The sequence below is a fragment of the Taudactylus pleione genome, unplaced genomic scaffold, assembly GCF_031769625.1.
Source record: "Taudactylus pleione unplaced genomic scaffold, aTauple2 ptg000246l, whole genome shotgun sequence".
NCBI classification, from domain to species: domain Eukaryota; kingdom Metazoa; phylum Chordata; class Amphibia; order Anura; family Myobatrachidae; genus Taudactylus; species Taudactylus pleione.
Genome location: NW_028284648.1, coordinates 508,233 through 521,372, shown reverse-complemented (window position 1 = coordinate 521,372; position 13,140 = coordinate 508,233). Strand labels below are relative to the sequence as shown.

Genomic DNA, 13,140 nt, shown 5'->3' with positions numbered 1-13,140 from the left:
TAATTGTGTTGTGATTTTCTATAACTCGTGCAAATATATTCAATGCTATATACTGCACAGAAGTAATTTGTAACGCTGATTTGTGGTGGCAGTGCACACATTGGTCACACTACACTGGGACATAGCCATGTCCTCCAAGGGTGTGTCCAGCCTTAAAAACCCAGTTTATGTGCTGGACTTACCTGCCACCAGTACAAGCAACAATGTAGAGGCATCACTTAGTAGGACATACCTCCCAACTGTCCCAGAATTGGGACAAAAGTCCTTATACACGAGACGGGGGACAGTTCCCTAAAATCGGGCCTGTCTTGCTTAAACTGGAATGTATGATTTCATTCAGTCTTCTATTACAATAGAGCTGCTATCTTGCCATATTTTGTTCCATGTATTAACCTTAGAAAATATCCAGAGCTCTGTGACCAAACGGATTCAGCTTATCAGTAAATCAATAAAGATTTCTGTGTCAATCACAGATTTGCATTAGCTATTTGTAAAGCTGCATACACACAACGATTTTTTGAACGATTATCGTTAAACGATAATCGTTCATGCGCATTCACGTTTGTAGTTCAGTCAGACTTGTCAACTCAACGCTTTTCATTAAGGGAATATGCAAAAATCGTTTGTAGTTCAAAAAAATCGTTCATTACACTTGACATATAATCTGACAGATAGTCTGACAGAAAATCGTTCATAAAATCATTGGTAACAAAATCGTTGTGTGTGTATGCAGCTTAAGTTACAATAGCAGTAATATATTAAAATTGGGGCTGCTAGTTATAAAAAATCTAATGCTACATTTTCAAAAGGTTTAGATAGGAGCTAGCCCTCAGAACTATTCATCCTATTTTTAATGAGGTTTCATAGCATTAGTAATTGAAAGGAACATTAGCAGTGGCTATTTGTAAATAAGCACTGAAGTTTTGAATAGATTCTTAGGGGGAATTCAGTTCTCTGTGAGATGCCACAGCGATGGCCAGCCGCACACATTACCAGTAATTGCATTCAAGGTATCTTCACTCGTTTTCCTGCGAACTTCCATGGGGTGTAAGAAAAATGAGCAAAGTTGCATTATCACGGACTGTCTTTGTTCCCATTCTGGAGGCACATTACTGCAAAGGTACTCATTCCCATAGAATAGGAGAAATAGGGGAAAAGGTTAGGGATGGTTCTTACTGTGTGGAAGGTGCTGCAAATTTTTGGGACCACATCAGTAATGTACGTTATTGTAGAACACAGAATTTAGTTTCCAATATCGGCTATCTGGGAAAGGTACTTGGGAAAACCTATTTTTTGCGATCTTTTGCACAGGTCTGTCTACCGACTCCGCAAGCCCGAACGCTGAAGATCCTGACAGGGGCTGGTAAGTACCCTAAATCCCCCACCCCCTTAACCCTCCCTTAGTGGTGCCTAACACGCTCCTGGGTGGTGCCTAACCCCTGCACCCTAAATCTAACCCTCCTGGTGTGGTGCCTAACCCTATCCCCCCCCTCCCCCCGCAGCTAAGTGCTAACAGTGCCCGGCTAACCTTAGTTCGGGAAGCCGTCTGTCTAGACTTCGGCATCGGGATTTCGATGCCTGTCTTTAGTCCCGCGTCAGGATTTAGACGTCGGGATCTAGTTACACAGCTTCCCGGCCTTTGGCATTTTGACAGCTACCCCTTTTGCACAGGGATCAAAAATGTGCTGTGGTTGGAAGAGGGGGAGGGGAGTATTTTTAGATGACATGCTAGCTTGCATTAGATTATTATTACCAGGAAGGTATTGTTGCAGATGGGACAGGGGAGGCATCTCTCTGTTTTCCCTGCCCGGTTTTTGCACAGCCCCTAATGAAGGAAGTCAAGTCTGTTTCCATGGCAACCCCAATCTGTTAGAGAATGCTGCTTTTACATTGAACGCAGTGTTAAGTATATCCGTGCCTGCCAAATGAAAGAATGGGCCCCAGCCAGATACCGCATTTTCACCAAAAGCTGTGACTGACACGTGCCTACAGTGCCATCCTGAGGGGGACAGCCACAAGCCTGTCATCATTGTAGGACATTATTGTTTGGTGGTACAGTAAAGGTTATATAAATTTAGTACTACCTAAACATATAATACAATGAAACTTGTCCTGCGCCGCACATGCTATTTTATAGTAGGTGTCTTTTCTATGAAGCATATCATGAGCTACTTTTATTTTTTTATAGATATTAATGATAAATGTATGTGTCTAGCCATCTGTCATGGACTTAAATGTTCTTTTCCTAAACAAATAATATCAGCTATCTAACTTGTGTTTTATAGACTAGTTATGGTCAAAGGTGCCTAACTGGTGAATAACAATTATGTCACCAGCTACGGAGGAAATAATGACTCATTGCCTGTTTCTGCACTTGATGTAAGTCTGAGTAATCCTGTCCTAAGGGTATTTTACATATCATTTCCTGTAAAGCTGCAGGCCCATTTTAATAATACTATCAGGGCTGGGCAACTTACTGCTTACTGGCAGGTAACTATTGGGAGTGTTTTCTGGAGACCTCAATATATTGTCTTTTTTTTTTTTATCCTTTGAACCCTCGACGAATGCATTTAATGCTATGTAACACTGAATCTTCAGTTAGCCACATTTTGTCGTATACTGTATATTTTGATTGGATTGACTTAGCTTTTGGAAGAAACTGTTTGTGTGCCATGATTTTAGGAAGGCTGTACCAGAATACCTTTCCATCCTTGGTTGTGAGAAAGATCAGGTCAGAGTTTATTAAGTACATTTTTAGTTGTGTTGCTGAAATTACTTGGCATTCTAGCATCCAAGCAGGAAATGGCTGGAGAGATTGGAAAATCTTCCACTGAATGCAATTATAACTTTTTTTTTAAAGTGGAATGAATAAAATAAGAAATAGTCCCCATAAATAGTTGTTTTCCAAATATTTCTAGTAGCTTTCTTTCTGATACGCATTATGCATTATTATTATTATTGTTAATAATAAACTTTAAAGGGTGCAACAAGTGGTCCGCAGTGTCGTTCAGAGGGCAAAACAATAAGACGATACAGGGTAAAACAGTACAGTACAATACAGTAGACAAGTAAAAATAGCACTACAAATCTCAACACACACACAAAAAAAATTGGTGCTAGTGTTTCAAAAACACAAACTGCTGCTGCACTTACATATGCGATTGTATCCCCTGATACCTCCGGTATACACTTTCGCTGGTCTTCAGATATTGAGATGAGACCTTCTTGAGAAGGTGTGCTTGGGAATTTCATTATTCCTACCTGCTGCTATCCATGACAGTATACACACTGGTGTGCTGTTATTCCAGGAGCATAGTTATTTGCATGTTGTCGCACCGCTGAGGTTACGCTACATTCAGCTCAATAGAGATCCAGTATTAATGAGACCAGGGGGGGGGTCTTAGTCGCATCAGAGCTACATTTGGCAGGTCGCAAGTCAGCTCCGCTGGCACCCGCATTACTACACATCTCAATATCTGGAGACCAGCGAAAGTCTATACTGGAGGTATCAGGATACAATCGCATTGGAGCGTCATCTGGCAGGCCGCAAGCCAGCTTCATTTGCCCCTTTTTTATACCACAGTGGTTGGATACTGGCGGTGAGTGACGGTATTGGAGCACACGGCAGTTCACAAGCCAGCCCCATCAATCATTTTGCTTACATATTTCCTAGCAAAGACTTCTTTCTGTTTTTTTTCTCACGTTGCTCTGGACTGAACTTAACCAATCATTGAGCTAACTATGAATAGAGTTTTTATATATTCGCACACAGATTGCTATACATATTGGTTGATGTAATTCGTATGTACACTGTATGTTTGCAAATAAGCTTTTGTACAGGATTCTTATGATTATATGTTGATTAATATATAATATATTCTATTTTTTAATAAATAATGTATTTTACCCATATGTATTTGTGATTAATTTACACCACTATAGTGCTGCTTATATGCATTAGGCTATGTCTCACGACAATTTCCATCTCACTGTTATGGTCAACCTTGCCTGTGAATATAGGTTTATTAGCACACATGTTTTTGTCTTATTGTATTAATCTGTTTTTTTACTGGGGCCCTTTGTTATTGTACTTTTTAATTTATTTGGCTATTTTGTTGTACAGTTTTTTTATATTTGCAATATTTGTTTTGCTCCAATAAAATATATTTTCAAAATTAAATCAAGTTTGTTGGTTGCCGCATCTTGCTGACGGACAATCACTGGACTGCCAATAGTAGCTCCGTCTTGCAAACATTCCACCACTTCACTCTTTGTATGAGAAGCCACCCATTCTGTGTGTGTGTTTTCAGAATGCTGACAATAGCCCTGCCAGTAACAATGTGTGAATGACTAAGCAATGGCCTCACTCACAGAGCACTGATATTGAAAGGATTGTTTAGTCAGTGCACTTTAGACTATAGGAATGTATTCCGTTCCCGTGGCCAGGATTTTGTGGGAAAGGCTCATTAAGTCTTGGTGTAAATGTTGTGAAGGGAGACAGATTATTTTAATTGGCAGCCCAGAATACATATATATTTATAATTATGCACATGTGAACTTTTTTTTTTTGTTTTATAAAATCTATTTGTTAACATTTTTGGGGACGTAAAAGGAGATTTGATACTGTTGTTGCCAAAGGCGACTAGAGCTGCAACTTTCAGAAATGATTAGAAGAAGGAGATACAGACTCTGACATACTGGAGTGGAATAGACAGAGGACGCCAGCCTGGTTACATAACATAGCTAGTGGCTCCAGTCTTCTCTGAATGTTCACATACAATTTTTTTTAGCATTCTCAAACAATTTTGCTTCAATATTTATATTTCCCCAACCAATCGTAATTGAATGGTGCAATGTAAGCAGACAATCTTACCATCAGACTAAATAATTCATGTGAAGCGAATGCCTCTGTCAGTAAAGCCCTTAGACTACAGGCGTGGTCCATCCTAATCTCATGTACTGTATGTACACCATTTATGGTGTTGCTAGGCTATTGCTAGTGATAGCAGTAGTAGAATGCAGACCTCTGTGCTTTAGAGCTTACCATCTATTTTATACATTATTTCTAAACAGGCATGCACCATCATTGTTGGACAGGGAGATTTTTTTATAAAAAAAATAGCAATATGATTGTAAGTGGATATATAATGCAATAATGTAAAACAATATTCTGTTTTAGATTTTGCAATGTTTCTTGGATCTTTTGTATTTAGTTATGCTGTAAACACAAATAGAAATGTATTTTAATAATCAATATTGTTTTACACTGATTTGTGTGTTTTAACTCTTTATTTTGCCAATCAATATTCTATTTTTTTAAATTGGCAATATTATTAGAGTTTGCATATAAACTGACACAAAAATACGATATTACACCATAAAAGCCATCAATTGCCATTACACCTTACATGAATAATTGTCCAAAGCTGGATATTTCTCATGTTGGATGACATTGGTTTATTTGTTTGTTTAATATCCCTGGTATTTTATTTTGTGTATCGGCTTTAATGAGCAGAAATTTTCCACACCAGTAAACTGCCTTCATAAGCCCCAGAAGGTCACAGCAGCCTCAGCCCTTCTTTGTATTTATTGTATAATTGGCCATTTGTGTTAGCAATGAGCTAGCCCTCCCTCCCCCACCCCTGTCCCAACTACATGTTGTTATTAAGCCTCATCGCCCGCTCCCTGAGGAGACCAGCTCTGCCTGCTTTCTGTGGAGAGAGCAGTGCTATTGCGCAAGTTGGAACAGCACAAGCAGCATCCATTTTAATCTGCAGAAAGCCTCTCGCCCTGTAGGGCGTATTTCAGCCCCCCTCTCTCTTTTAGATGCTGTAATCCTTTTTTGGTTTTCCTTTTGCATCATCTGTGATCTGGTTTGTGCTCATTCTTGCTGTATGATGCTCTGAGATGGTACACCAGGAAAATTGTGCATACCAGGTAAGATTGCAGCATGTATCGTCTGCTGTTTATCCATAGAAAGGCAAGGCCTGTATAGGGAGACGGCTGCGTGTGCTGTAATGTTCCCTCTGACATAACATGGATTCTTGTATTCTATCATCTCTGCTTTATCTGCTCGACAGACCTTAGTCTCTTTTTTAATGTGAGCAATCGCTGAGAGAATGATATAGAGGACAGTTTTAGTTTTTTGCTAGTATTCAGTTACAGATTGTAATGTTGACCAATATGACAACTAATTTTTATGAAAGTTATTTTACTATGTTCCTAATTTGATTAAATGTAAATTAGCATTCTGTAAGTTAGCACTGGTACTATAGTTACCTGGACACACATTCAGTTTTATAGATTTTACGCTTGTTAATAATAATTATTATTATTATTATTTTTCTACGTAATTTCTAATGTTGTAAGTGTAAGCAACTTTTCCCGTGATTTTACATTTACACGGATACTTACCTCAATCTTTTAAATATTAATACAAGTTTCTTTAAAAAAAAAATAGAAAACTCCCTGCAAATGTTGCCATTTTAAATATGTATAGCATCTACATTTATGTTGCTTTCAGGTTATTGCTTATTTATTACCATCTTATGAGAACTAAACTCTATAAACCTGATCAGCGTTATCCGTGGCACTTGCTTGGAAATTAAAATGTTGAACTGATGGCCAAGGAGTTATCAACTGCTCCAGTACAGTTTGCTGCATGTGTTTTGTATTTGCTAGAGTACTTTTTATTATTGTGTACATTTATACAGTGTTACTTTCATTTGCATGTAAAGAAAATCTTTCTAAATGAAAATGTGATATAACATAACATGGTTGATGGCTGTGACATGATATAAATAAGACCACTACTTATTGCATCCTTTGGCTTTCCTTTTATAAAGTTAGTTTTATTTTAAAAGAAAACCTAACCTTTACTGGGAAGTACAGTATGCTGGGATAAAATTGTGAAGTTCCGATAGAAGCAATCGTTTTGTAGAGTAAAATTTGCACGTTGCAAATCTGAGAACTTCTATGGTTGGGGATAAAAACTGTTGAGTGTCTATGCAAAATAACATTGTTCCCAAATATACAAATACATTATGCTTTGTGATGTACCCATTACACATTTGTCCCCAATACCAACCGTATTCTCATTGACACTATGAAAGTGTTGAACCACTTATACCAGCTGTGTACACACACACACTCATATATACATAGGAACTGGCAGCCGTGAAAGAGGGAATTTGCCCCCTCCCTCTTCCTCTGTTCCTCTCCGTTGCTAGGGTCCATTATTCCTGTACCAAAGTGAGTTGATATCATCATTGGAGCCATGGAGACTTGGTGATAATAGTACAGCACTCATTAGGAACTAAGCGGGTCGATGGTTCCCGACTGCGCATGCGCCGCCTACGGCGTGCACATGCACGAGACCCGTACTGCGACGGCAGCTCCGTCACAACGGGTCTCGCTACAAGACGGGGCGGCTGTCGATGTTGATTGACAGCTCGGCCCGTTTTGTAGGTGGGGAGGGGGGGGTGGCTGCACAAACGCAGGCGTTCCCTTAGGAACGCCTGCCGTTTTTGGGCAGCCCTACTGATATCACGAGTGATGTCAGTAATGGACTTCCTGCTCTATTAGAGCAGGAAGTCCACTCGGGCTTGCGAGAGCGGAGACCCTACCACAGGGTCTACACGCAAGCTCGATGGTCGCGATAATCGTGACCATCGCCAGGCCGCCCGCAAAAGCTGAGGGTAGTCACCCACAGCTTAGTGAGCGGCCTGGAGGCTGAAAAAAAAAACCCAAACCTTGCCCTGATTCAGAGCAAGAGGTCGCAAACAGTGAGCGCCTCTGAATCAGGCCCTAATTTCCTAATCATTGTTACTTAACTTTTATTTTGTGCAATCCATTTTCTATCGTCCTACTTTGGCAAGGACACATATTGCATATAAGTAAAAGAAAAACTAATTTTTGGCACTCCAGTAGCTTTTGGCTAAGAATCTGTGGAGCTTCAGTAGAATAGTAGCCTTTCCCTGATCTTGTAAAGATTTTAATCCTTCTCTTGTAAAGAACCATTCCACCCAAAGGTTAACATTTCCTCAGTAATAGTCCCCATGCTCACTAGTAAAACAGTCAGGGTCCCATGTCTAAGGATATATTTTTAAATATAAACCCTGTTCTATTTGCACTCTGTTAGAATGAATGTATATAACACTTACTCCAATGGAGATCCTACCATCTTTCTGAAAGTGGGGTTGGGAGAGTAGCCTTGTAGAGTAATCTGTCTACAGCTAGCCCCCTCCATTGTGTTACAAAGCTGATCTTGTCACGCTACCAAATGACATCAGCAAGATGATGCATCTTTTTATAGAGTGCTTACTATGGGGGAGAATTATCAAATTTTGGAGAGAGATAAACCGGTCAGCAGCTGTCTGTTTTCTAGCACAGTTGGAAGCTGATTGGTTGGTACATTATCTTTCTCCACTTTATCTCCAAGATTAGATAAATATTCCCCTATGGCTACCCCTGATGATGATGCTCTGTATAAAAACAAAAGGTGTAAAGGGGCCTATCCATTAGCAGATGTATTTCTGAGCGATGAAAGACAAGATATCCCTTGAAAACTTCGGTGGCTGTGCTGAACGATATCTGTCATGTACATGACAGATTTTGGCAAACGATGAACGATATGGCATAACATCATTCAGGAAGTGGATTTTTTTTTCTCTGCAGCGCTCTGTAGCTGCTGCTAATATCTTTCGTCGTTTACTGCATATAAACTGCACGATATTGCTAATATCGTACAGCTATATGTGATAATTGACCAACATGTTGGAGAGATGATAGATGCAATTTATCGGCCGCGGGAGTGCGCATCTGTCATCGTTCAGGGCCTATCTATTAGCAGATATAATGAACGATTGAACGATACATCGTTCAGTCGTTCATTTTATCTGCTAATGGATAGGCCCCTTAAGGCTTACAGGTAGAATAGCGGTTGTATTTGCAAAAATGGACCCTATTGTTAATTTTACACATTTCCCCTCTAACAATTTCATGACCTTTTTATTGTTTTTTTTTCTTCAAATTATTGATGTACACATCAAGCCTCTTTGCATTATTTACAGTATGTGATTTTAAGTGCAGATAAAATGGTAGCAGGTTTATTAAACTTCATTATAACAATGCAGTGACTAAATAAACTTGTCCAAAATCACACTCTATGGCATACTGGGCTATATATAAGAAGTACCTCAAAGTCATCCATGGTAGGTTTTGTATATCAGTGTGAGTGTTAATGTATAGATAGCATAGGCAGGCATCTGTGCTCTTTCGTGCTATTGCAGCACACTTAGGTGAGGAGATGCCCTGGTTTTTGTAGTGCGTCAGGTGGAGAGACGGTATGTCAAGACTCTGCTTTGGACAGCTAATGGCAGTAATAAACATCTCACTTAGCCAGCACTGGTACAGTCACTCATCCAGTGTTTTAAATACCCAACATGGGGCGTCAGACCCTGACAGAAACGTGATGCAGCGAGTAGCTTTCTTACATATGAATCTTCTACTCCTCCATGTCAGTGTCCTGCTTGGAATGTGTTTTTTGGATATTATATCGCAATGAAGGGTCCCACTTCCAGCACCTGGAGGAGAGGAATACCACTTTTCAGCTCCCGTCTGCTAAGGAGAGCAGGGGGTTTATAGTGCTAGAGGGATGCATAGGCAAACACGGGGGAGGGGGTTCCAGCTGCCCGGAACACCCCCTTCCAGCGACTCAGATCAGACTACAGTAGCACTAGTGTAAAATGATTTTACTAGAGGTGCGGCCACAAAATGCAGTATAAGTGATGGAACAGAGCTGCTGCACATGTATGTGTCGATCTAAGCGCTCAAATAGCGCCCCAGGCAAGATAAACCAGTGAGCAGCTGCCAGCAAGAAGAGACAGACGTCTTAACGTGAGATGGGAGAATGTGTGCTTAGAAAGCTCAGTTCTGTGTCCTACTAGTTATATTATGTATGTATATTTATTACGGGATGTCCCCTTCATCCTATACTATAGACCAGAGGTTCTCAAACTCTGTCCTCAGGACCCCACACAGGTCTCGTTTTCCAGGTCACCCAGCAGGTGCACAGGTGTATTCATTACTCACTGACACATTTTAAAAGATCCACAGATGGAGCTAATTATTTCACCTGTGATTCTGTGAGGAGACCTGGAAAACATGCACTGTTTGGGGTCCTGAGGACCGAGTTTGAGAATCTGTGCTATAGACCATTTATAGTGTTAATTTTACATACTGTATTGCATACACTAATCAGTATATAAGGAGACCAATGTGTACATATATGACCAGGACCGGTGCTAGGTTCTTTTGCTGCTCCCCCAGATTTCCGGACTTGCTCCAATGCTTCACAGAGCAGGGGACTTGGATTGTGGAATGGTCCCCACATCCCAAAAAAAATAATTAATCTAACTGCTTGCTGTGATCGCTGGCCCTGTATATATCTGAATTATTACATACACTGCACATTGTATGACGCTATAAAATCCAGCATTTGGAAACCCCTCTCTAGAATTTCTGTGCTTGCTTCAGGGGTCCCCCTGCCAATGGGAGTGAGGAGTGCCACATCGGGGGTTCCCAGGGTTAGCACTATCCTACACATTGCTTAAAATTGACCACAATGGCAGTGATAAACAAACAGATAATAGTTTTAATAAGTATACCAATGTAGGTGTTTTAAACTAAACTAGCAGGCAATTGTTACTCTTTGTGTGTCTCAAAATAACCATATGCGGCGGTGCTGTGTGCATGTTTATCATCAAGCCAGGAACACAGGCTGCTTGAGATCATGAGTTCATCCCACCCACCAGCTGAACAGATCTGCAAAATGTGGCCCCAGCTTATACTGCTAAATTGGATACATACCTGCAAAAGGGAATGGGTATGTAATGCCGGCTGTCGGGATGTCTCCTGTCAGAATACCGACAGCGGAATCACGATGGCTGGTGTCCCGACAGGGGTCGAATAAGTTTACTTACCCTTTCCCTCCCTTCTTGTAGCCTAACCCTCTCTGTTAGTGCCTAAACCTAACCCCCCCCCCCCGCCCCGTGGTACCTAACCCTAGCCCTCCCCCCTAGGGATGCCTAACCCCCCCCCCACAAAAAAAGAAAACTGACCCCGCTACGTTCCCTAAACCTCCCCCCCGCGGCTAACGCTAAGGGTGCCTCGGACTTACCTCGTTTGGGCAGGCGTCCTTCGGCGTTCCAGCATCGGGTATGTAAAAAAATATTATAAATATATTCTTTGTATTATTCTAATCATTTTTATAGTCAAAACTCTGGCGTAAAAAGTGTATGGCAGGTGAGGCACTGCCTCCCTTATCTACCTTTTCCACACATCCCTGATCAAAACTCACCAAATTTCCAGCACTATATACTGCTGCACCTGCCCACATGACACCTCTGGTCCATATATGTATCTGTAAATCTGGCTATGATATTAGCCAGTGCCTCCCCAGCCATTTACCTAATCGCACATCACGGGGTCAGACTGACCTGAGGAAATAGGACTGGTTTCTAGTAGCAAAATGTCTGGCTGCATGATAATCCTATACAAAGTCAGTGATTGCGCTGAGCCCCAAAAAAATGTGGGTCCCAGGGATCCCTCATTTTAGAAAATTGGGGTCCTGTCTGACCTGTTCTGGGTCCCAACTAAATGACTGTTTTCTGTAAATCTAACAACTTTGCAGCTACAGCCTGTGAAGCATGCAGCAGATGACATTGGTCCCGATAGGAAAAAAACAAACACATTTGGCCCCAGTAAGAATAAAAACAAACACATTGGCCCCCACATGAAGAAAAACACACACATTAACCTCGATAGGATGATAAAAAAAAAAAAAAGAAATAAAAAATGACAATTTGGCTCCCACAGGTTGCAGGGGCCGTTTTCACTGCGCGTGTGTAGTGCCACTGGCTGGCCTGACTCCTCCCTCCGCTTTTTATTGCCTACACCGGGCCAGGCTCTTCAGTCACTTAATGAGGAGACAGAGATTGGCTGCAGTGGAGTGCGTATCCGGGGACACGCCCATTTTAGAAAAGTGAGTCCCCGAACCCCAATACCGGGTAAAATACATTCTATAGCTCCTATTTGCAAAGTTATTTATTATGCTGATTTAAATGGCACTACAAGGGATCTGCAACACTTTACAAAGTACATTAACAGAAACAGTATGTACAAAACAATAAAAAGACTGTACATAACATTGCAGAACATGTACTACAAGGTTTATAAATATTGCTGCATCAGTAGTCATAATACCCAAATAAACAATGCTGGCTGAACCCAAATGTTTGGTTCCATTGTTGACAATGGGGAGAAGTTGATGGTATATGTTAGGGACGGAAAAGCACGAGGAAAGAGGGCCCTGCTCGTCAGAGCTTTCAATCTAATGGGGAGTGGCAGACAGAAGCTTCCCAGCTGGTTGGAGGTGAACATTTATACTCCACTCAGTCATCGTAAAGTCTGGCGTGCTTTACACTAACTGCAAGCGTCATTTTTTAATTTTTACCTCCAACCTGCCTGGAAACGGCTTACAAAAACCGCCACTTCACAACTAAAGCCCAGCGAGTATGGAGCAATGGGTTAGGATGAGAGCTGGAAAGCTTTGATAAAGAAGTGGGTCTTGAGAGGCATTTGAAGCTTTGTAGAGAGATGGAGAGTCTGATAGAGATAGGGTTCCAGTGGTGGGCAGCAGCATGGGTAAAATGCACATTGCAGAGGTAGAATCCACTTTATGAAAAGCTTTGCTTGCCTGAAATACATAGCTAACTTCCAGTTGTAACAATATACATACATGCATACACATAACAAATGAGATACAGTATTGTTAAATACGGTTATCTTTGACCAGTACTCTGTGGCCCTCATTCAGAAGCGCCTTCGCCAAATGCGAACGGTCGCTCTGAATGTGGACGGCCGCTTGTATTTTGAAGTGCAGCCTCCTGGTCGCTAGCTAAACTGTGGGTTACCACCCACAGCTTTAGCGACCGACCAGGGTGCTGGTCGCGATGGTCAAGACCATCGCCACCATCGGGGCTTGCGACGAGATCCTAAGGTTGGGTCTCTGCAACCGCAAGCCCTAGGGAGCTTCTGATCGAGCAGGAAGCTCCCCACTGACATCACTGCTGATGTCAG

At 41.3% G+C, this 13,140-nt stretch overlaps 1 protein-coding gene across 5 annotated transcripts in view; it reads left to right on the top strand.

Moving 5' to 3' along the window:
• The window catches only part of SCHIP1 (schwannomin interacting protein 1), a 475,035-nt gene that overhangs the window by 419,406 nt on the left and 42,489 nt on the right, over positions 1-13,140 (top strand). The window contains exon 1 of one of the 5 annotated variants that reach the window (XM_088479828.1): positions 5,692-5,937. The exons of the other annotated variants lie outside the window; for them this stretch is intronic. Within the exon in view, the coding sequence (XP_088335954.1) occupies positions 5,908-5,937 (30 nt within the window). The 5' untranslated portion in view covers positions 5,692-5,907. Of the gene's footprint in view, positions 1-5,691; positions 5,938-13,140 lie in introns of those variants that run through there. 5 annotated transcript variants of the gene reach the window in all.